A 24,003-nucleotide genomic window follows, 5' to 3' on the forward strand; every position below is an offset into this window, starting at 1 on the left:
ACATGTGTGAGTGCGTGATCACTAGCAAACACCAAGCTGGGCTATCTGGCAAGTAAGAGGAGAGTCTTGAGAGTCAAGTACTGGAGCAGCCATGAGATTGGGTCAGGTTCTGGAGAGACCAGAGGTTCTGGGAATTGGCTACTGGAGTGACCAGGGAAGTCCGAGCAAGTTACTGGAAAGACCAGGACATCTAGGGGTTGGCTACTGGTAAGTCTAGAGTCGTGTTTGTGCACATGCATCTCTCGTGCACAAGGCAGCTGGGAGACCAGTGGATCTAGGAGCCCTTCACTATGAAGACCAAGTGTCTAAGGTCAATTACTAGACATCAGTAGGCACCTGTGTACTGTGTTTTCACTTGTGGGAGCACAGGTCTGAGTAGCAACACCTGGACCACTGGGAGCTGTGGGCCTTTGTGGTACATATGCTCACATGCCCACAGCCGGGGTGTGCAAAAAAAATCAAGGAGCCAACTACTGAATAGACTGAGCATGCAAGATCAGCTACTGAAGGGATCTATATTCTCTGTGCGCGTACACCTATATATATACATATATATGTATATTATTTTCCACTAACAGGCTTGCACCCTGATGAGCCAGAGAGGAGGAACAGGAGGTGTCCCCTGCCACTATTTGTGTTTGCCCAAGTGTTGTGGTCTGTTTGTGTTGGCCTGTTACTAGCCATGTGTGTATGTGTGTATTGTATGTACACGTGCCTATTGGGAATACATGCTCAGCTTCACTACTGGCTGGCCCTTGGGACACAAAGCCATGGCAGCTTTGCTTCTATCAGGCTTCCAGATTTAGCAGCTCTTATCAGAAATAAAATTAAATAAAACTTTGTTAAAGCCTTCTGAATTATAATTCCAACCATTATGGAATCAAGGTGATAAGCAGTCATGAAATGCTCTTTTAAAACTCCAGTCATTACACAAAGTATTACCAATTGAGTGAACCCTAAAACAAAGAGAAGGATCATTTTCTATGTAATTAATTACAAGGACACAATAGTGAATTAACTGTAAAGACAGATGTTGAAATGCCTCAGCCGCCTCCAAGAGGAATGATTTTCATTCAGCATGGTTAGCAACTCAGTTCAAGTGCAACAGTTTCAAGATGCACTAAGCTCCTGAGGTCATACACCTGCACTCACACAACACAGAACATCCCTGCACCGTATCTGTGGTCAGGGCACGTGAAGTGTGAGAAATGAAGACACTTAACCCCACAGAGTCACTCAGGTCCATCAAAATGCATTTGCTACAGTTTGGAAACTTCAGTATTTTTGTAGTGCTACTACCTAGCTTTTTAGAGTAATGCTCATTACTGGGAGTAACAAACGAGTAAGTGCACACACATGAAGAGACAGACCCCGTTCTGCTCTGATGCTAGACTAGAGTTAGCAGCCTATGCTTGGAACCTCAAGTGCCCACTGAAGACACTGAAGAAAACAGCTCAAACTTTGCACTGAAGAAGAGAAACCTCATGAATTCTGAAAAACCCCATGAATGCACTCTGAATGGTGAGCATCCTCTGCGTGAGGCCAGCAAAGTCTCCAAATTACACTTTTCCACTATTTAAGGTATGCCGACTCTCCTCTCGGTATTACTGTAGATTACGGCGAGATGACCATAGCACTCTTCTGGAAGACACACACCTGAATACCAGCGCAACCAGCTGGCTTCTAAAACATCAATGTTTTTCCTTTTCTACCCAGTAGAACACCAAATAATTCCACCATTGCACAACCCTTATATTAGTAGTTCATAAAAGCTTACTAAGTAGTGTAGCATTCATAAGCTTTAAAATTCTCTTACAATACATGGCAGTAAATAAGAAAGAGCATCTTACCAGCTTTGGGCATATTTGGCGTTTTCATTTCAACCTTGCTACGGTTATTAACACTGAAACATTCTTTGGTAATCTTTCCTTTTCCAGCTGACTCCACAGACTGTATAAAATTTACATTTTGATTCTGGTCCTCATTTCTCTTCTGCAGATAGACAAGAAAAAGTTCACAATAGCATTTTCTTCAAGAAGTTGAAGAGAAATGAAAAATGAGAAGGGGTCTCAATAGATACTAATCCTCCTCATCAAACTGTTGACATACATACATACAATCCTACACAAATATACACATTCCAGTGCTCACAACAAAAATCACTTGCACGTGATACCAAATAGCATTTGTACACGTAGTTTATGAACTGAATTTGATAGAAGTCTTCTGTAGAGTAAATCAATAAGAACTGTGATGGGTTTTTTTTGGCTCATATTAAAGGTTTTGAGAGAAACTTCCTTGCAGCAAACTGCAACTTTATGTACTGAAATTTCATTACTGAGTATCTTTGGTTTTTAACTGCTTTTGCGAAAGCATTTCAAACATTTGAGACCAACAAAGGCCAGGCCAAGATGCAATCCCTACCCCAGCTACACTGAGAACTGCATTTGTGCTCATTACTGATTATTTTAATTTACTTGCAAAACATTCTGCATCCACTTTACGGAGTAACAGAAATCTACCCAAGAAGCAAGATCAAATGTAATAAAAGCAAAGGTATCAAAATCTACTCTAAAAGACTCATTTAAACAGAGATTGTTCATGGTGAGCTTGGATGATATCTTTTAGTAAAAACACTATACAAACAAATACACTTTTCAGTGCACTGCCCAGTTTACCTCTTTCAATTTAATTTCTTGGTCCATCTCCTTAGTTTCCTTCTTGATACAAACTGTGCTATTTTTTCCTGGTGGTATAAACCTTGGCTTTTTGGATACGTTTCCTAGCACTTGACTTGGAGCTGCTGATCGCCTCATATTTAGTTGTATTGGTCTAGAGGGTGGAGAGGAAGGAAGGAAGCAGATAAAGACAACTGTAGTCAGAATAGGCTTCACATAAAAATGCATCCATAGATAACAATAAAAGCACTATTTTAAAACAAAATAAAAGATAGCATAAAAGATTTTCAAATAATCTTAACTCATAAGCATAGTACAACTTTATATAAAGTAGCATTGTTGCAATGAGTTGTTTTAGTACTAAGAGAGATTGACTACAGCAAATTCTGCAGTTGAACATTTCCCTTTTAATTTGAAAAACCAATAATGCGGTTTGCAATAGCAAGAAATGCTCTGGAGATATGCAACATAGGGCTGCTTAACAAACTTACACCAGGTAATAAAAAGAAGGACAACTTGAAACATAACTGATCACCTAAACACTTAAAATGTAAATTTGAAAAGCCATTATTAGCACACAACGAACAACAAACTCATGCATGCAGCTGTCAGGGTATTCCTGCACTTTTTTTGACGCTATCCCGCACTCCAGTGGCTTACTAGGGCACAACAACCTTTCTTTCCAAGATTTGCACAGTAGCAGTACTGTCAAGATGCTTTGCAAACAGGCAGACACTAGCGTGAGTACTGCTATCTCCTTCATATCCGAACAATTAGCATATATATATAATGCTGTTACTAGACATAAACCACGGCAAAATGGCCTAAACTGTTGTCACTTCCGTCGTGGCTGTTATTAAAAAACCAGTGAAAGAGGTCTTTGTCTGTGTCAACAGCGGTTCACATAAATGAGGACTACATGACAGCAGTGTTAGCATATGAACTTTAGTTAACCCTATGCAATAAGGGAGTAGCTTGGTTGTTATAATAGGAGTAGACCTGTAGTATAAGCAACACATAGTCACTGTGAAAGCTACGAAGTTGTCAAGAACCATCCAGAGGAGCAGACTGCAAGTGCGAGGGCTGATCACAGCCAGCTTCAAATGCTATGTGAATTTGAACAAGTTCTTTGTCCTACCCAATCCTGTAATGCATGGGAAGACAACCCAGGTGTCACCCCACAACTCTACATGAGGACTGCATAGCGTGCCTGAACAGCTACACTAACACTACCCCCCTAACTTCTAAAGCTTGTCACATCTTGCAAGTTGTGCAACTCAAAAACTGCATATATCTGTCATTAAAGTGTTTTGGTTTCCAAATCCAGTTGGACTTTGAACTGTCATTTGGTCTTAAACCACAAAAATAGACACACTAGATTTGCAAATCAGTAAGAAATTTAAAGCTATGACCCTTGAGAATTCAATAACTTCACTCCTGTTAAATTTAAAAAGAGTATTACCAGTATTACTTAACTGCAACTACAAAAACCGTTAAGGGTTTGTGGTTTTTAAAACATAATATTGCTTCCAGCCAGATGCAAAGAGCATCGCTCTTTGACCTAAAAATATAAGCTTTTAAAAAATAAAAAATACAAAAATAATAACTAGAAGGCTTATTTTTTTGGTATCTTTACAGCACTATACATAAAAAAGGCCATTATAGATACGCAACAAATGATTGACACTAGGTCTTTTAGATAGGATCAGAGTAGGTGTAGGAAGGGCAAGGAGAGCCTGCCTCCACATTACAACTAGATCAGCTGACAAGCAAATACACCTTTTCCAGACACTGCTCTGTTGAATCACCCTGTACTCGCAGCATCATTAGGTATGGTTGCAGGAAAGCAGCTGAAGGTATCATGAGAAAAGTGCTGCTCCTGCCTTTATTAGCAGCCTGGCTTGCCTAAGTTAAGCGTATCATGAAACCACAGCGTACAACATCTCATGAATGCATCTGCTTTTGCAAGCATTGCATTCGGCAGTGTTTCTCTCCTTGAAGGCATCTGAAGAGCTGCATCAAAATGAAATACATATACAAAGAGCATTTAAAAGTTTTACACACTGGACTCAACACTGGATGCACCGAGTCCTGTTAAAGGCAGTTATGCTACTTATCCTGGCGCACATTTAACATATATTTAAGGATGCTCTCTTAGACACTTGAAGAGACATTCTCGGCACAGATTATAAGGCTAGATGGGTTTTTTGTAGGCAACTACAAAGATGAGACACAAGGTTAACTGCAGTTAAACTGCAGACGGCGAATGCATCACTTTGAACATCAGTATTAGCGAAAAATCTCTTTAAATTAGTAGTAATGTAAGGATTTGGAGCAGGGTACAAAATGCAAAGCTATTCAAATCGCTATTATCGCCCCAGCGCGCCTCAGCCAACCGGTAACAGCCGGGAAGTATCAGGAAGGAATGATTTCCCTGAGGGCAAGCATAGGGACGGGGGGCGCCCAGCCGGCTCTTCCCCCCGCCGCCCCTGCCAGGAGAAGCCGGCAGCCCCTGCACCCGGTCTCCGGTCCCGACCGTACCTCAGCCGCCAGCCCCGCCGGAACCTCAGCACTCAATTGTCCCGCCGCCGGCCCCCGTCAGCCGCTGCCCACCCCGCGCATGCGCCGTGAACAACGCCGCGCTCCCGTGGCCGGGCGCGAGGATCGCTTCAGCTGCGCACGCCCTGCACCTCCCATCGGGGAAATGTTGCTGTGCGCATGCGCGGGGTTGACCTGTGGGGCGGTGTCGGGCGTTCGTGCCACACACAGCATGGCGCCGAGGCTGTCTTCCCTGTGGTGGGCCGTGCGGCCGTCAAGCGGGAGCGGCCGCAAAACGAACCTCGGTTTTGCGACAGCGAGCGGCGGCCGGAGGGGTGAGTGAAGAGAGCTTGCGACTGCGGCTGAGAGAGCCGGCTTGGGGCCGGCGTGGAGAGCGGCTGTCCCGGGGCGGGCTGCGGGCAGAGGCACTGCGCGGGACCTTGTCAGGGGTCGTGGTGGCTTTGCCATCCTGTTGAGAACATGGTGGTAAGTGCGCGTGAGTTGTTTGAGTCCCATCAGGCGCGGCCGCTTGTCGTTGCGTTGCTGCTCCTATGGTTTCCAGGCCAGTTTTGTTCTCTGTGCCCAAGAGTGTTGGCCATTCCCGAGGAGCCTTCCTTCAAGCTCTGCATGGTCCTCCTCCCCACGAGAGCGCGTGAGCAGAGCTGTCCTGCCTCCGGTCTTGTCTCTGCGGCAGAGTCCAGCCCTTCGAAACCGAAAGGGAACCGTGAAGGGTGTACCTTGAATTGCTCTATTTCGAGTAGGTTTTGTAGCGGGACAGCAAGTGGAAGCGTTGTGCAAAAATGTTCTTTGTCAAAGTAGCCCCAGTTTCTTAAGTAGTTCCTGGGAGAGGCCTTAAATTAATTTTGTGTCTTGTCCTGGTTATTATAGACGCTTTTGTTGATTAAGTCAGGGTTTTACATCGGTGTAAGCTGGTATTGCTGTCCGTTCGTTCTTACCCCTTCTGGTCCTTTTCTCTTACACAGATGTTTGTGAGACTCCACAATGTAGCAGCTTGGGGAGCTGTGCTGAGGAAGGAGCTGTCTGGCAGCCTCTGTCACAAACGCAGCTGCTGTCTTTCAGCCCAGGCTGGGGTCCCTCATCTCCTGTTTTGCTCCTCTTCCACAGTCAATAGAGCTTTTTCTGAGCCGCCTACAAGAAAATCTGGCCTAGCAAATCAGTGAGTAGGTGTCTGAGCCAGTTCAGGAAAGAGTTAAATATTCAAACTGATTCGAGGGAGGCCGTGAATTGGCAGATAGGTTGGCTTGGGGTGCTGCAGGACAGCTGCCAATGTTAAACGCTTTTCTTTCTTCTTTTATTTTTTTCCCCAGTTCAGTCTGAAAACAGGCCAGTTACCCAGTGTGATTAACCAAGCGATTGTAGAAACAGCTTGTACTGTCACAGGTGAAGGAGTGAGTCTGCCTCTATGGGCATTAATACTGGCCTGAAGCGGCTTACATTGACTGTGGCAGAGTGGCACAAGACTTCTGTATAGAAGGATTTGAAGCACAGTGTATCTTTGTGAAATGGAAGCTCAAGCAATATAATGTTTTAATGTCACCTCATGCCTGGGCCCTGCAAAGATTGTCTGTTCTTCCAGTCATACATACTTCTGAAAAAGCAGTCTTAGTGTTGCACATCTGTAGTTCTGTCATGATTCACTCCAGCCCTTCAAAGTTTGGCTTTGTCTTGTCGCAGAGAAAAGAAACAGGTTTTAAAAATCAGAAGCTACTGTAGATGAAAAATGCAAGTCATTAATCCTATCTCAGTGTCCTGCTTTTTACAATGATTAGTCCAGACATTTAGCAGACTATGTGATTGTGTTCCTGGAAACTACACCGCATCTGTATTCTCTCTGTTATTTTATCCGCACAAAATCACTGTTTGAAGGCATAGCTCAAAGCTTAGGTGTGCATCTGCCTGGAAAACCGCATGGGATGAGAGCTACTAAAAATGAATATCTGTGAAGTCTGGAGGATATTTTTGCTTGTCAAAAAATATTGGAAGAAATAAAATATATGTGAAACAATAGAAATTAAATAGCATGTAGTAGTTCTTGGACTTTCTGCCTTCCAGATTGGGCACCTTCAAATTCCAGATATCCTCATGGGCAGTGTCGCTGGTAATGGCCAGGTGATGTGTAAAATTCTGGACCAGGGACATCAAAGGCCAAGCAAGGTTTGGAAATATTAGTGGAGTGTGGGAAGGCAGTGATAAATGATGCACTTTATAGGTGCAAACAGAAAAGGAGTATGACAATTGGTGAATTGTAATGGAAATAGAAGAGGAGGTTTTGAGGCAAAGTCAAGAAGAGGGAAGTGTCTGGGGAAGACCAGAAGTACAGAGTAAAGTGATCTGCACTGGTAGAGCACATGCCATTCATTTGGTGCTCTCTGTCTGCTTATCTGTTGACTAAAGTGCTTCTCTTTAAGTTAGCAGAAGATAAAATACCTCTGGTTCTCAGGTCAGGAAATTTCTACTGGAATAGATCTGGGACAGTGACAGTTGTTGTAGGTCTCAGACTCAAAGCCACAAGGATTCTGGCATTGTGTGGGATGGTGCCGCTCCAACACGTCTTGAAAACATACTCAAGCTCTTATCTTTAGAGCCCCCCTTGATTGTAATTGTTGCCTTAGAGTTCTCATCCACTCTCCATTTGAACTCCAGTTTTGGTTGGGGCTTTACATATGTGTTTGTTGTGCTTTATTTTTTGTCAGGCACAGAGGTGGTTTTCCCCCCACTTATAAAAATACTCTTTTGTGCATTCTGATAGACTTCAAACATGATAAAATATGCCTAAGAGTGTCTGGAAGACTTAGTACTCAGGGATCAGCAACACATATGCAAAATGTAGCTTACAGTAGAACAGAAACACTGGGACAGCAAAAATACAGTTTTGTTGACATGTTATATACCCCTATGAAAGTTTTTTAAAAGCTGAATCCTCTGGGATCCTCTAAGCCAAATCAAAGTTTTAGGCTTACAGTTCAAGTTATAGAATGTGTATATGCTGTTTAACAGTCCTTCAGCATAAACATACTATATGTTTCAATGCTTTCATCAGTATTAGGAGCTAGTAGTTGACTTCACATTCTGCTACTGATAATTAATGTTGGTTTCCACTTTTTAAGCTTTCCAGTGTGGTCCTTGCTGTCCTTACAGTCCCAGCTTTGTGCAAACACAGTGCTTGTTTTGTTCATGCAGAACTAGCGAAGTCCTGAATTTCCTGTCTTTGCAGGAGAGCTGTAAAAACTCGTAAGGAAACAACAGTATTAATAAGAATTGTTTTCTTGAGCAGACTGCTTTAAGTCATAGAATTCCTTTCTGTGACTGAAGGAATAGCATATCCTAGACACCTGTAAATTTAGTTTACCTGCAGTGTTGTAGCCACAGAAGCACAGAGCTAGATGCAGTCTCTGAAATCTGCCTGGGACCTTGTCAGGAGTCTGTGTGGATTGCTCTCCCTGCTGCTGTGGCAGTGCTGTCACTAGGTCAGTGAACTAGTACGTGTCCCAGCTAATCTAAATCTGGCTGAAGTGTGTCTGCAAGCCCTGGCATTGGCTGTGGGATGAACATGCCAGGAGAAAACAGTATGTAAACTGTGTAGCAGGTAATATGTTTTGCGTTTTGGTACTCAACAAAATGATCACACGCTAGCCCTATAACATGCACACTTTATTAAACAAGTACAATAAAGCAAACAAGCATGCTATGCCCAGTCAGGTATATAGCTATATATGTAGTAAACAAGCACAATAAAGCAAATAAGGTGTCTGTATATGTCTGTGTATAGCACATAGGAAAATTAGTGGTGCATGAAATAATTAGAATAGTGATTAAGAAGAAATACATCACCAATTACCACCTAATCGTCATCATCCTGGCCACACTTCAAGCTGGGAAGCCCTGTTGCAGCCGGTGCCGGGAGTCCCGGGTAACTTGGAAAATTCCTATGTGGTGCATCCACCCATAGGTCAGGCTTCACATTCGGCTACAGGAGGATCCTGCTTTTATACCCTTAGAAACACAGCTGGCTTTATGCCAGACCTGTAGTTGTTTACTGGTGTGGCCATGGAGTTTCTCGTGATCTCGCTGTTGGCTATGCCAAGAATAGGGCCAGGCGCCCCGGTGTGGCCAAATGTGAAGATCATAGAACAGCTGCACACTTATGTTTTCCTACTTCTTTCCAACAAATAGTCATAATTAATATAAATATATATACTTCATGGAATACACTTTGTCAAAAACATACTTTGGTATGTCTCTCACAGTCATGAGCGAGGACCAACTCTCAGTTAGGTTCCCATCCATTACACATTCCACAATTACAGGACATTTCGTGATGAGGAGTTGCAATGTTCTCCCTTCAGAGCAAAATTTGTCATTAGTCCTTAGAGATCCTTATGATTGTTACACAGTTCTAATTCAGACTGAGATTCTCTTTGAATGTCACATTGCAATTGCTAGATATCAACTTCAGGGATTTAAGTGATGATGTCCTTTTTTGTTGTTGTAAGTGAGCAATCTTAATTCTGCTGCACATTGGAGCAGTGTCATTTGTCAGTACAGTGAACTTGACTGTGATTCTTCTGTTTCCAAAATGAACTGCATAACACGCCCAGATAAAACTAGGTTAGATAAGAAACTTTCATCTTTCTAAGGAGTATAGTTTTACTATATTTCAGTTGCTACTTTCTAATAATACTGAATTGTGTTGTCTTCAGTCTTACAAACAAAACCGTAAGGCTTCAAAATTAAATGGCAGCAGATGCTCAGTTTTGTCATAAGTATCTGCATCATTAATAACTGAAAGGGAGACTGATTATTGTTTTTTTCCCCCCAATCTAGTCAGATCTCTTGTCTTACTTGTATTTTTTGCAGTGGCTTGTTTTGGAAAGCTTTGTTTTAGTGGGCTATCAGGACAGGGTCTATTCAGCAGCTGGCTGGTTGGACGTAGGACTTGGTAACTTAGGAAACAGTACTGAGCTTTTCTTATATTTCTCATAGGTGTAATAAAGCAGTGAAGAGGAACTGGGGGAAGGAAGTATTACGTGTCTTGCTGATCAGAAAACTTTCTGAAAGATTTGGATAAACTACATATATATGTAGTAAAATCTGAAAAGGTAGGATATCTTCCTTTTCTGTTTTATTCAGAAAACCTCATAACTAATAACCTGTCTCGCAAGCCTCAGTGGGGTTACAAAAGTAATTTTATATGTGAAGTAGGAATGTGAAGCCTAAAACATACTCTTTTACGTGACTTCTTTGGGATCTTACTGAGCTCGAGGCTTTTCATGATAGGATTCTGATGAATGCGGATTGGTGGTTAGTTCTTTACAAAGCTTTCAAATCCATTTAAAGGCTACTCAGTTTTATAAAATAGACCATGTGAGAGAAGACAGTATCTCTTCATGATTTCAGAGTAAGCTGCAGTTTTGGCTTCTTTTTCTTCCTGAATATTAAGTATTTCTTTAAGCATGTGGAGATTTCATGCTGTTCTCTCTGGAACAGAAGGCTACAATAAGTAGAAAATCTTAGCCTTTTCAGCATGAAAGCAACATGTTAAGTGACGTGCAAATCATAAATGCAAATTCTGCTAGCTGGAAGTGCCCAGCTGTTGTCTGTAAGGATACTTTTTTGTAAGTTGGCTAGGCATGATACAGAAGGCTTTAAAACGGAAAGCAAATGTTTGTATTTGAGCTTCTATGATGTTTCTGTTTCAGGTAGAATTCAAGTAAGTAGAAAATCCATGTTTCACAGTGGCTGCTAGAACTGTGTTCTGTAAGAGAGTTCTGAACAAGCATGGCTCAACAGCCTGCTAAAGTCTTTGCTTTCAGAATTCAGAGAAATGGGGATTCTGACATCCAGCAGTACAATCCTCAGATTCTTACTTAAATCTTAAAGTCTCTGAAGTATGTAAGTGTTTGCATTCTCACTGTGATGTTCTCTATTCACATTAAGTTCTCAGTGTTTCTAGGATTACTTCCAGGCCTTTTTGTGGATCTGGCCATACAGATTCAGGACAAAGACTGCTTTATTTCTCTGTGTTGTTTTAATAGGTTGAAAGTGTGTGGAGAGCATGGGTTATGATATTGAGCGTTTCGTTGGCTATGTCAATGAAGGGCTATTATGCTCCATCTGCCGCGATGTGTTAGAAGATCCATTACAGGCTCCTTGTGAACATGCTTTCTGTACTGCTTGTATACATGGATGGCTTGTTCATCACAGTAACTGCCCTGAAGACAGACAGATGATTGATGTGTCTTTGCTACGGCCTCTTTACAGGTATACAGTAATATTGCTGTATGTTGAAATCACATGAATTCAGGATTTCTCAGTTCCGCTTGCACAGCTTTATCTCTTGTCGTTTGCTGTCATTCATATTGTCTTTATCCAATGTGCCTATGGCAGAAACTGATCACTTGCATGAAAGCATTAGCATTTTTTGTTTATTATAACTAACTTTCAAGGTATTAAGATTTCAAATGCTTATTCTGTTTGCCACTTTTTTATATCTTTAGTCCTATTTCTAGACATCTCTCTTTGTATTCTGAATGTCTTCTACAGCACCAAGGTGTTCAAATACTTTTTTAGAGAAATCAGGCAAAGCAACTGTTGACAACAGGCACTAAACACCCTATATCTTTTGGTTTTCTTTCCAGCCTTACCTAGATGCTGTAGGTGGGTTTCTAATGAATAATTTCTGTAGATATAAATCCAACTTCTCACCTTTAAATCCTTTTTTAAAAATGTCTTTATCCATAAGAATTTATGTCTTGAGCCACCTTGTCATGTAAAGGTCTTATTTCACAAGTGTTTTCCATAACTGGTCAGGCAGTTGGGCTAGATGATTCTTGTAGGGCCTTTCCAAGTGAACTATGCTATTCCCAGTGGACAGAGTTTCATCAGTAGACACCGCTTGCTGTTTAACCCATGCATTGTCTAATCTGCTCAGATTAATGATTGCATTGTATTTAAAACCTTCACCCACAGATGATAAATTTACTCCATTTGTACTCTCAGTGCTTTTGTCACTAATGAGATTTTCTGTCTGGAAAGTTGACATACAGTGTAGACAGAACCCTCAAGTTTAACTGACAGATTGTTTGGTATGTACTCACTGTAGCCAGTTTGGTTTGGCATGTTGAGAAACACGAAACTTAAATGATGACTGAGTAGCCCTTTTGATTGTTATCGGTAACACCTGCTGAGCAGTGAAAGGTCATGGTTAAAAAATCATTAAAATAAAGATTTCATTTGCACGTTTAATTTTGGAGACTGAATTTTCTACTAACATTGTTTCTTTTAAGCCTGTTCTTTCGCAATATGGAAAACAAAATATTAAACTGATTATTCAGTATAACTGTTTTTCCTAATGGAGATTAGAATTTTGCTTTCTTTCCCCAAAGCTGAAAATACAAACTTCTCTTTAATGTTCCCAGATATTAGAACAATTTATTATAATTTTTTTTAATGTAGATATATGAGGAATGATTTAAACCGTCTTCAGCTGCATTGCAAAAACAGGGAGTACGGCTGTCAAATGGTTTGTTCTCTGGAGTCTATAGACAGGCATGAAAGGGAGTGTGAGTACAGTCAAATACCTTGCTCCAATGCCGGTGAGTAACATTTAAATAAATTGAATCCTTTATATTCAGAAAACATGTTTTTGTCATCTTTCTGTCAACAGAATGGCAGTAATGGCCATTATTTCCAAACAGAAATTCAAAGCTCTGGCATAATCTGCTCTTTACAGCAGTGGTTTGGGACAAAATGTATTACTGATTCATGGCAAGCATAATGGTTAGCAGCAGTTTCTTACCCAAGAGCTGACCAAAATGAATGAGTATGATGGACTTCAGATTTATGAAGATATAGTAGTGCATTTTATTTGCTTTCTGTCTTTCAATGAGTTTGTTTTTCAATTTTGACTGCTTGCTCTGATGTCTGAATGAAGGTAACAGCACCTACAGAATGCTTACGGATCACAGTTTACTTAGAAAGCATTTGGTTGCCTGGTGCTTGTGCAGCTGCTCACTGTCTCCTGATTTTAACAGAAACCCATCATGGAAATAAGAATTGGTTTAAGCTAAATTCTGCCTAGAATTGTTGAGCTCATGATAAGGTTTTTATTTAAAACAACCTACACCTCTCAAGGAAGAAACATACTGCTAAAAGCGATCATAGTGTTAAAATTTTATTCAAAATGTCATATGTTTGTAGAAAAAGTTAGTATCTAATTCCTGATGCTAAAAGAACAGCTAAGTCTGTTGTTGCAATTAATTATAAGAAGATTAAGGTGCTAGAATTGTTCCACAGGAAGTTATAATTTCTCTCAGCAGTGACTCCTGCAGAAGCTTCAGATTCACCTGGTTTACTTCCTACAGAAACAGTAGCATTTATAGAGTTCCCACACCTTATCTTTGGTGTCTGGTGTTCAGGGCATGAGAGGTTTTGCATCTCTTGAGCTCTTACTGTAGAATACAGTGGACTGTATTTTGAGTACCTCAATTATGAATCATTTATCAGTAAAGCTCTTCTAGAGGGCTGATGTTTGTAGTTTTCTGGGGTTTTTGTTGTTTTGACAGGTTTCACTGGTTCGGTTTTCTTACATGGATTTTACCTTAAAATTAAATCCAAGTGTGTATTACAGCGAACAGTCCTCTAAACATTAAGACTGCAAACTTCAAATTTAGAGTGTTACATGCAGCAATAATTTATATAGTGTTTGTTTTTGGTTCTCTACATTTTATTTTTTAACCACTACAGGTTTGTAAAGTTTGTATCCTAGCATTTGTGTGGAAACTTGCCTATTTTTGAATCAGTTATTAAATGTTCATAAATAAATGTTATTCTTTATTTATGTGGTCTGGTATGTTATACACAAGACCAAACAATTATGAGGAAAACAAGGTTACATCTCATCTCGCCCATGTCTCTCTGACTAGGTCTTTGAACTTTTTTCCTAAATTTGATAAGGTAAGGGTGTTTTTTTTTAACTCACGGGTGTTCTTCAGTTCTAGTCAGTGTAACCTGGTGAAGCACAAGCCAGCTGCCAGTGTGTTAGCTTGGCATCAGCACTGTCATTACTGAATTTGCTTTAATGCCAGACAAGCAATAGATGACTTCATAAAAAACAGGATCATAGAATGGTTTGGGTTGGAAAGGACCTAAAGATCATCAAATTCCAATCCCCTGCCATGGGCAAAGATGACTCACACTAGACCATGTCGCCCAGGGCTCTGTCCAGCCTGACCTTGAGCACTGCCAGGGATGGAGCATTTACCACTTCTTCGGGCAACTTGTTCCAGCTTTTCACCACCTTCACAGTAAAGAACTTCTTCCTTGTACCTAACCTGAACTTCCCCTGTTTAAATTTAAACTCGCTGCCCCTTGTCCTGTCACTACAGTCCCTGATAAAGAGTCTGTCTCCAGCATCCTTGTGGGCCCTACTATCAGTTTTCCAGTGTTTTCAGCTAATGAAGAAATATCTTACTAAGACTTGTAAAGAGTGTTTTATTACTAGTTGTGTGCATTATAACCATCATATTCACATTCTAATGAAATTACTCTTTTCATTGCTTTAACAGAGTGACAGTTGTTTAGCTCAGGACATTGCAGCTTGCTTGTGCTTTTGTTAGTTGTTAACAACTGGCTTGTTTTACTGTTCCCTGTTCAGGCTGTACAGTTCAAGTTGAACGACGTAACTTAGACGGTCACCTGGCAGTGTGTGAATATCGGAGCCGTGAATGCCCCAATGGCTGTGGCTACACCATTCTCAGTGTGGAAGACACACAGCATAATTGTGTGGCAGAGCTAAGAACCGAGCTAGAACTACTTCGGTACAAATCTTCTCTTCCTTTAACGTTTGTGTTAGCTCGGGCTTAAAATCACTGCCTAAAGCATGTCAAATACTAACACTGGATTCTGGTATGTGTTACATAGTCTATTAATTGCTTTATACTTATGGGCCAGCATATTGCTATGGGTCAGCATAGACTTGAAATTCTTACTGTTTTGATTATTTTGCTGCTACTTTGGTTTTGTCCAAGTTATTATAAATCCCAAAATGTCACTGCTTGCAGTGGAATAAAGCTGTGAGGTAACTATATACAATTACAAAATACCTAAGAAAGCTGGACTGAAGTTGGCAATTTCATTTTTCCGTTAGACTGTTACAGAGCCAAAGTCACATTATTTAATAATTATATTTAGTTTATATTTGTACATATCTGGAAGATAAAAACCTGTAATTATTTTGGCAGGTACAGACTGATAGATTAAACCTCTGAGGATCTAATTTTCCATTTTTATTAAAACCCTGGCAGATTAATAACAAGTTAGTGAATATGACTCTTCTTACCAGCATCCTTACAGATGTTTCTGTAGCTTTCCCTTTCCATGATATTCCAGTTCGATTTGGTTTTTTTTCCCATGCTCCTTCCTCTTTCTGTCTTTCAACTCGCTGTCTAAGTCTTGTGCTCATGAACATTGCTGTGAACTCAGGCTCAGATCTGATTTAAAAGCATTGAGACACAAGGGATTCTGCTGCCTGGTTTCTGAACTCAAAAGGTTAATGTAGTAACAGCTAGTTTGGGGCTGTGAAGCTGTGTGAGTGATTAGTTTATAATAGTTTACTTCGTATTATTGTTTAATATCCACCATAAAAGTAACAAGATATTTGACAATACTATATTATTCAGACTTTTTATCTTGACTGCATGTGTTTAGTAATACTAAGCAAGCAGATACTCTAGGTAAAAGGCAGTAAGTCATTTAAAATCAGAAATACATATTCATGAACTCGTAGAATTTCTTCAGGAACATGCTACACTTGTCCCCTATGTAGACTGTGTGAATGGTCACATAGTGCCCCCTTGCTAGTTTCATTTCAATTACTAAGCAGCACTGTCATGCCTCTGGAGGTGTGTCCTGCAGAATGTGATGGGAATCACATCGGGGTGTTTGGCTTCCAGAAGGCTTTCTGGAATTTGAAAATCATTGTATTCCATACCTACAACACTTAACAAGGCGAAATAAACTTTTTAGGTCAGAAATGATCTGCAGAGTGGAGGAGGCAAAGCATGAGATGGAGTCAAGGTTAGATTCACAGAGGAGGCATATGGTCCAAAAAGAGAGTATTCTGCAAAATGAAATTGAAGAACTGAAGGTAAATAGGATCATTTTATTTTCTGTTTTCCCCCTCTCCTAACAGTCTAATGCTTTGTTTTTCCCAATAATAGTCTCTTATTCTGTAAATATAGTCTCATAACAGATGAGAATTATATTAAGTATGGGAAGCAAAACAGGTGTTAGCACAATGCTTTGCAGGCTAATCTTCTCTGGGGAGAAGCAGACTTGAGTGCTCTGTTTGTGTGGTTTATCTACTTCAAATTCATTGGGAGCTAACCTTGGTACCCCTGTACAAGGACTGCATTGTTCTGCACGTATGATGTTGGCAAATCAGACTGAAACTCATTTTCAGTGTCTAAACACATGTGCGTCTACATCACGAATCAGATGTAATTAAATATCCAGCTCCTTTATTAGTGCTATGCAAAGTGACTTAATCCAGGGCGGACACAGAGTCCTGCTGCAGACAGTGGTATTTACGCTCTGGTTCAGCTGTGGTCAGAAGGTCAGAAAGTTGCACTGTAAACTTAATCAAGTAATGAGCAAGGCCATCTTACCTTTTCATTCATCCAGTTCTTATTATATCACAAAGTAATGACTTTTTAAAGCCCAAAGCAAGTGCTTTATAGTTTACATTTTTATTTTTATTGGCTGTAATGTTAAATCCTTGAAGAATATACCTGAACATAACCAAGCCCTTACTTTGGTCAGGGTCTTGAAATAGAAAATGTAAGCAGCAGCTGGGTAAATCCACTATGTCTTATTACGTTTTATAAGAAACCTTTTTCACTTTCAGGAAAACTGTTTTGGAATCTTTGAAATGAGATTATCTGAGAGGGTGAATGCAGAATTGTGTCTCAACTATTTTTATTCTGCCATCAAAATGTTATTTCAGTGTTGCTTATTCTTTATAATCCCTCACCGTACATGCGTAGCCAATTCAACTTCATACCACCATCGCTAGAAAAGAGTTTGTTTCTTGCAGTAAATCCGAGTTGCTTTTCAGAGTCAGATGTCACGAATGATGTCAGATGTTCGCTCCCTGATGGCTGCAGAGAGGCAGCACCGTCAGGAGCTGGAGCAGGCAGAGCTGGAAAAACGGGAATTAATGGAGCTGCTGAGGGGGCTGCAGAAGGACTGTCGGTTAACCACTGCAGAAGGAAGCAGGAAGCCGACAAACTTCCGCCCTCTGACACGACTAGAAAGCGTGAAACGAAAACCTAGGGAAGTTACAGTTATCTAAACGGAAGTAAGCTCAAAAAGCACTTTCTTCTATTTTCCATGCCCATCCAGCTAACTTTTCTACTTTGGATGAATGACTGGTAAACTTTACTTGCTATCTTTTAAGATCTATATTACTATATTTTCTCTTGGGGCATATAAACAAATGGAAGAATTTTCTCTTAGGGAACACTGGGCAATAAAGCCAGTAGTTGGCAATACATCTTCAGCTAATGTTTTTATAAAAAGGGAGAAAGAGACTTGATCTGTCATCTCTTCAGTGTGCCATTTACAGGAGTCTTTCAAGCCTTTGAAAGTCAAAGATAAATAAAGGTTGTTACCTTCCTGGTCCATTGTAGTTTGCCTAAGTAGCTTATGCTTATGCTTGAAATGGCAAGAAAATGTGATCATCAGTAATGACATTTGGGATGCCCTTCATTTTGGGAAAAGTCAGTAATAGAATTAGTAAGTCAGTAATAGAAATTAATAGATCTTTGTTTATAGTCTGTAGAAGGTCTATTTCAAAGGTGGAAAGAAAGCACTTTAAATTGTAATTCTCCTGCTGTGTAATAGCTTCAGGTGAGGTTGACTTTTACTTTAGAGCTTCTCTAATTTCCCAGGCTGATACACGCTGAAGAGACTGATAACAAAGCCTGAAGTAACAGAGTCACCCAGAACCTTTTAAATACTTGTGTGAGTAACTTGGAGTTTGTGGGAGGGGGTCTGCATTTGATTTAAAAATTTGAAGTTTCTATATGTGCAAGTATCAACTATTTCTACAGGGTCCTTAAAGCTGAACACCAGCCTGTTTGGTACTCAGTATCTTTAAAGCCTGTATAAATAGGAGTATCCTTAATTTTCTTCTAGCAGGTTTAAGGCTACTTGAACATTAGTGTCCACAACAGACAAACATTTGTACAGTCACTTGGGCTTCAGGTGTCCTTATTAGTACTCAAGTTTGCAGTTGTGTAAGAGCCACGAATACTGAATCACAGGGGCATTTATCTGTAAGGACTGCATGAGAAATCTGTATAGTTCATGGACTTTTCTCTAAACTTCTCACCCAAGCTGTTCACATGGGTTTCACTGGTATAACTAAGCTGTAGTCTGTCCGTTGCAGCTCTCCAGTGGAGTCACTAGGGAAGAACCTGGCTGCTGTTTACCGAATGTGTGAAATCAGCTTTGAACTTTCAGGATAATGCATGCAGGTGCAGCAATCTGGATAAGCTAATTTTATAGTTTAGAAAGCAAATAGATGACTGTTCATGCCTTGCTGTCACTCAGAGCAATGCTTTTATGGCTAACAGCATAACCAAAGAGAGAGGCAACGGTCTTCTGTAGCACATCCGCTACATGATGAAGACTTGCAGTCACAGCTGTCTGATTTCAGGCATCAATAAATCCTTCTAACTTGCTGTTTCTTTAGTACCACTGAAGCAGATGTGCACATGTTCAGATCTTGTGCATTTAAAAACTGACAGAAATAACTCTTCTGTAAATGTTTTGGGTTTCTTCTCTGAAAGAGAACATTCATAGCAAGAGTTATGTCCAAATATTTACTTGTTTTCAGTCCTTATATTGTAGATGAAATTACATTCATTGCCAGTATTTAGATCACTATAGCAGTCTCACTAACTCGTGACATGGCACATCTCTTAAGCAACCATATTAACAATCTGAACCAATAAAACAATAGCTGTAATTTGGGAAGACTTGCATTCACGCTAAACATTCAATGGTCAATTCATTCACATCAGTGTGGATATTAAAGCTGTAGGTAGAAAGTAAGAATGCATTTATTACCTTGTGTTCTAAATAAGGTAGCTGTTGGTGTCTGTTGTCTGTGTGGCTCTATTTCAGCATTCACTCTAATTTTGAAGCTTCTTGGCAACCAGATTTCATGCTGTTTGTTAGAATCAATCAGTGCTTTTTTGCTGTAACTGTGTGGTTCTGTCATGTGAATTCATCTCCTTTGCTTAACGTAAAAGAAAAAATCCTGTAGAATTCAGATGAACTGGATCATCTTTCCCAAGTTGGAGGGCAGTAACCCAATCTTTCTGTTCTGACCAAAGAAAAAAGCAAGTTATTAGCTCTGCGCTTTCTCCATAACTAGATCTCTGCATTTGTCTGCTTTAGGAGTTTCACCCACTTCTTTCACTGAACTCCTCGTACAGGAAATAGGGTTTATTTAATATTTATTTAGCATATGGTGTGCTGTCTGTCCCCTATGTGACAGATGAAACTGCATGAGAAAGCACAGCCTAGGTGGTAAGGAAGGACTTTAATCTGCACAGTGTGTTTAGCTTCTAGCTGCTGGTTCTGAACTTCGAGTGTTCAAATGTGGCAACACTTTGGACCCACCTGCTACTGGAATGACACATCAGCCTGGGTTTCCTTTAGCAGCAAAGAAGCACTTGCAGAGATACGTTAAATAGTCAGTGCTAGTAGCTGATAGCATCAGATCCCTCCAGTTACTTTAATCCCATTCCTCTGTGTTGATAACTGGTTTGCACTTAGGACTTTCCTCTGCTGATGAACTACACACAGGGTGGAATATGCTGAAGTGTGGTCGTCATTTTCCCTGTCTTAAAATTGCCTAGGCTGAAATTAAATAGCCCATTATGTTGATATTTTTTTCTACTTCTAGCTTTCCCAGTCTCATGTATTACACAGCCCTTCACAGCAGCTGGCAAAAGCAAGGAAGGGTTTTTCTTTCAAATAGTCTGTTAATCCTTTTTATAAAAACTAAGGGTCTAAATTTAGGTGAGACATTAGGAATAAATTCTTCACTGTGAGGGTGGTGAGGCATTGGCACAGGATTATAGCAGAGACATTGCTGAAAGTGCATTACAGGGGGGCTGCAGCCCCGAGTTACTGGTGGTAGTATTCTTATGCTAAATCACGGAGAGAGAGCAGACTGTGGAGCCAGGAGAGTGGAGGGAAAGAGAATATGCGCTCCAGCGGTCTTCCCTGAGCCCGAGAGCAGTGATGTGGCTGCCTGTGCCTGTGCCACCAGGTATCTCACCAGGGCAGGCTGCTAGCCTGTGGCATTACAAATAACCTAGCATTAGAATTAAAAGGAGATTAAATCTTTATTCCCAGGGAAGTGGGTACAAAATACCATAGTACCAAACCTGGGAGTTTCACAAGCAAAACTCATAGAGCATGCTGTTAAATAAAGTATGTGAGACTACAGGGTATTACGAGGAGGACTGGCTGAGGGAACTGGGGTTGTTTAGTCTGGAGAAGGCTCAGGGGGGACCCTACCATTCTCTACAACTAGGTGAAAGGAGGTTATAATGAGGAGGTGGCTGGTCTCTTCTCAAAAGTAACAAGAACTAACCCCAGCCTTGGGGTAATGGTTGGACTTAAATGATCTTAAAGGTCTTTTCCTACTTAGTTGGTTATGGTTAAAATGGGTGAGAAAGAATACACTGAGGATGCATTTAAAGAAATCAGTATTTTAAAGAAAGTGGTTAAGTTTATCTTTGAAAGGAAATCAACATTTACATCATCATTCTGAGGCCCCAAGAGGACAGTTACAAGTACAGGCAAACTATTTCCTTTCAACTGACTTCTCCCCTGGAGAGGTCAAATTACAAAATACAGTTTCCTCAGTTTCCTTCAGCATTAAAGCTGTGTTCCCTGTTCTGCTGTGCTCCTCCCAAGCAAAACCTTGTCGGTGGTCTTGGCCAGCACAGCTGCTGGGACTAGTTGAGCTAGAGTGGGAACAGTGATTCTGGGGAGGCTTAGCTGAGTTTCAGCAAAAGGCCTGGAACTGAGAACGGCACACTGGGAGGGCTGAGGAAGAATTTTGCTGACCCGCCAGTTGGGGTGGCAAGCTTGTACTTAGTATGATTCTAGTACTACATCAACAGTCTCATAAGAGAAACTCATTTAAGTAGCACGCAAGAGTTTGTTGGTTTCTTTGTCAGCACAGGAAGGAATGGAATTACACATACAAAATACCTAATAGAGTGATGTATTTTTAACTGGACAACAGTGGGTTTATATCAAATGCTGTTAGTGTTTTTAAGGAGTCTGATCCATCCCACATGGCAAACAGTTCCTAAGATGTACGGAATTGATAGCCTTGCAAGTTAACTTTTCCACGTGTTGTCCTCTTGGACGTTTCTGCCATGGTGCTTTTCTACAGCCATTTCACTTAGGAGTGGGGGGTGGCATTCAAAAGGAGCAGGACGAGCCTTGCCTTTCTCCGTGCTGCTTGTCAGGTGAAGGATGGTCAGTCAGGGAGATTTTACCACATGGATAGATGCCTTTATAAAGACCTACAATTCTATGCAACTTTCTATTAACAGATAAACACTGAACTGTCTTCCAGCATTATGGTTCACTGCCAATCTATGTACATTTTCTACCTTTATATACACAGGAAGGATAAACGGTGCTTAACAGATCTTAATCTCTAGTCTGTATGAGACACAGTAACACTCTTTGTATCACTTTGAAGTACGCTTTGTATAAAAGTTGAACTAATAAAGGGTCTACACCATGATTACTGCGGTTTGGTTCGCTTCTTTCTGCTGCACAAGTTTGAGTATTCTTTATCAGGTGAAGCAGCACAACTCGGGTGTGCTGGCTGCACAGCACAGTGTCAGTGCACTGGAATGGACAAGGTTATGAGGCAGTATATAGCAATAAACAAAGCTGTGTCCCTTTTGAAGGACTTCTTTCCTGCTTCACTGGTGGGAGTTTTGCATGGGATGAGCAGCTGCTTTGAATGTGAAGAGTTGAAAACTCCAGGACTGCACAAACAGAGGAGGAAACACTGACAAGAAGGGTCAGTCAGCTGAAGGGATCTTATTCCCAAGGTAGGTTTTTCACAGCCACTACAGACACATCACATGTGGGATACAAACATGTAGGAACAAGAAAACAAGTTGTTCACAAGGTGTGATCTAGGGATGCATCTGCTTAAACATGAACAATCAGCACAGAGCACTGTAGAGCATTTGCTGCGTGCAGTGCTCTGCATTCACTGCCTTGAGCATATTCTCCTGTCTGAGGGTAGGAGTTACTCAGTGGGTTAAAAAAGGCTGAAAGCTTGCACAGCACAGCTATAGCGTGCAGATAACCTGGTACCTGCTTACACCTGTGCATCCATCCACACACTTCCAGTGTTCTGGGGCTCCAGTCAGGACACAAAACTTGAACATTTTTTTGGGGGGCAGAGTATAAAAAGCAAAATTTAATACTTAAACTGTTAATCACTCATGGTAGGAATCCAGTTTAAAAGAGCAAACCAAGTACCTCTTAAGTTTTAAACATACAGCATTATTTCAAGTTGAATTTATCCAAGAAAGGAACCGCTTTGCACTGAAGGGTCACAGATCTAAATTCATTTAAAAAGCCCAAAACAAAACATGATACGTGTATACTTCAAGTTTTGCTAAATTTACAGAGCTTGCATACATCAAACAATTCAACCAACCCTTTATTTCCTCCTAGACTGAAAATGACTGGTGAGCATGCCATGTTTTAAGAACCAAGACTCAGTATTTACATATTTATTCCATGCTTGACACTTTTCATTTCAAATCCCCTGACAGGAAACAAGTGATTGGTGTCCCTGTGAGCTTCCAACACAGGGAAGGCTCAAAAAAAATAAACCCCCCTTAAGCACATGGTGTAAAGGAGCTGCTCAGCTTTGAAAATACCTGTGCAGCACTCCTTAAAAAAACAGCATCAATACCTGTGACGCGTGAGAGCTCCACCCATTGTAGTCACTGCAATTGCATTATTAGTAATGTTACAGCTTCCTGTTATTTCACCATTCAGTAAATTGGCTGGCTGCCAGTCCAGATCCTTGTTATTTCAAACCTTTGCCAACTGACAGAACCCTGCTGAACTGCACCCAGCCAGCGGACACGGGTTTATGACAACTGACTTTTACCAACCAATCACCTCTCGAACAGTGGGATGCTGCCCCAGTCTCCTCCCAGCAAAAGGACACATAATAGGAGCCTTCTGTGGTTCAGATAAAACCCCACTTCATTTAGCTGCGCAGCATACAGCTAAAATTGACTTGTACTATCAAACTTAAGAAACACTTAAAACTGGGGGGCAAAATTCACAAGTCTGGGCAGACAATAAGCTTACATAGAAGAAGAACATCACAACTGGGCCTTAAGTAGATGAAGACCCTTTAGAGCACTTTTGTAATGGCAGGAGACCAAAGTGGACTGAAAATCAGGCTCAGCCAAGTCTGACAGCGGAGCTCATCTGTGAAATGGTACACGTACCTCATTCCATCCAAAAATGCAATAAAAGGCTACCAAGAACCAGTTAATTCTATGGAATCCCATGGAGCCCAAAGGAATGCAAACATGTACAAAGCTTACTTCGACCACCGAGTTAAATACAAAATAAATTCAGGATTGAATCCAGTGGTAACATTTCTTTACCAATTCCTACT

The 24,003-nt window shown here is 40.8% G+C and overlaps 2 protein-coding genes across 4 annotated transcripts in view; one reads left to right on the plus strand and one right to left on the minus strand.

The window, feature by feature from the left end:
* RAD54B (RAD54 homolog B) overlaps positions 1–5,931 on the minus strand; it is a 70,949-nt gene extending 65,018 nt beyond the window's left edge. Inside the window, exons 1-3 of one of the 2 annotated variants that reach the window (XM_065668598.1) lie at positions 5,518–5,931; positions 2,679–2,832; positions 1,851–1,992 (exon numbers count right to left, since the gene is read on the minus strand). In XM_065668598.1, coding sequence (XP_065524670.1) covers positions 1,851–1,992; positions 2,679–2,832; positions 5,518–5,732 — 511 coding nt within the window. In that variant the 5' untranslated portion in view covers positions 5,733–5,931. Of the gene's footprint in view, positions 1–1,850; positions 1,993–2,678; positions 2,833–5,219; positions 5,343–5,517 lie in introns of those variants that run through there. The other variant, XM_065668599.1, reaches the window with a different exon arrangement.
* On the plus strand, positions 5,407–22,083 carry LOC136008824 (RING finger protein 151-like). Of its 2 annotated transcripts, none has more exons than XM_065668604.1 (7): positions 5,407–5,702; positions 10,221–10,336; positions 11,273–11,498; positions 12,693–12,832; positions 14,893–15,055; positions 16,263–16,383; positions 17,353–22,083. In XM_065668604.1, the coding sequence occupies exons 3-7, from the start codon at positions 11,293–11,295 to the stop codon at positions 17,587–17,589; spliced, it is 867 nt and encodes a 288-aa protein (XP_065524676.1). In that variant the 5' UTR covers positions 5,407–5,702; positions 10,221–10,336; positions 11,273–11,292; the 3' UTR covers positions 17,590–22,083. The 2 variants fall into 2 exon arrangements, with proteins under 2 accessions (XP_065524676.1, XP_065524677.1); XM_065668605.1 differs by having other exon boundaries at positions 5,407–5,551.
* Positions 22,084–24,003: the final 1,920 nt, after the last annotated feature.

This window comes from Lathamus discolor, chromosome 2 (genome assembly GCF_037157495.1).
Source record: "Lathamus discolor isolate bLatDis1 chromosome 2, bLatDis1.hap1, whole genome shotgun sequence".
Classification (NCBI taxonomy): Eukaryota; Metazoa; Chordata; class Aves; order Psittaciformes; family Psittacidae; genus Lathamus; species Lathamus discolor.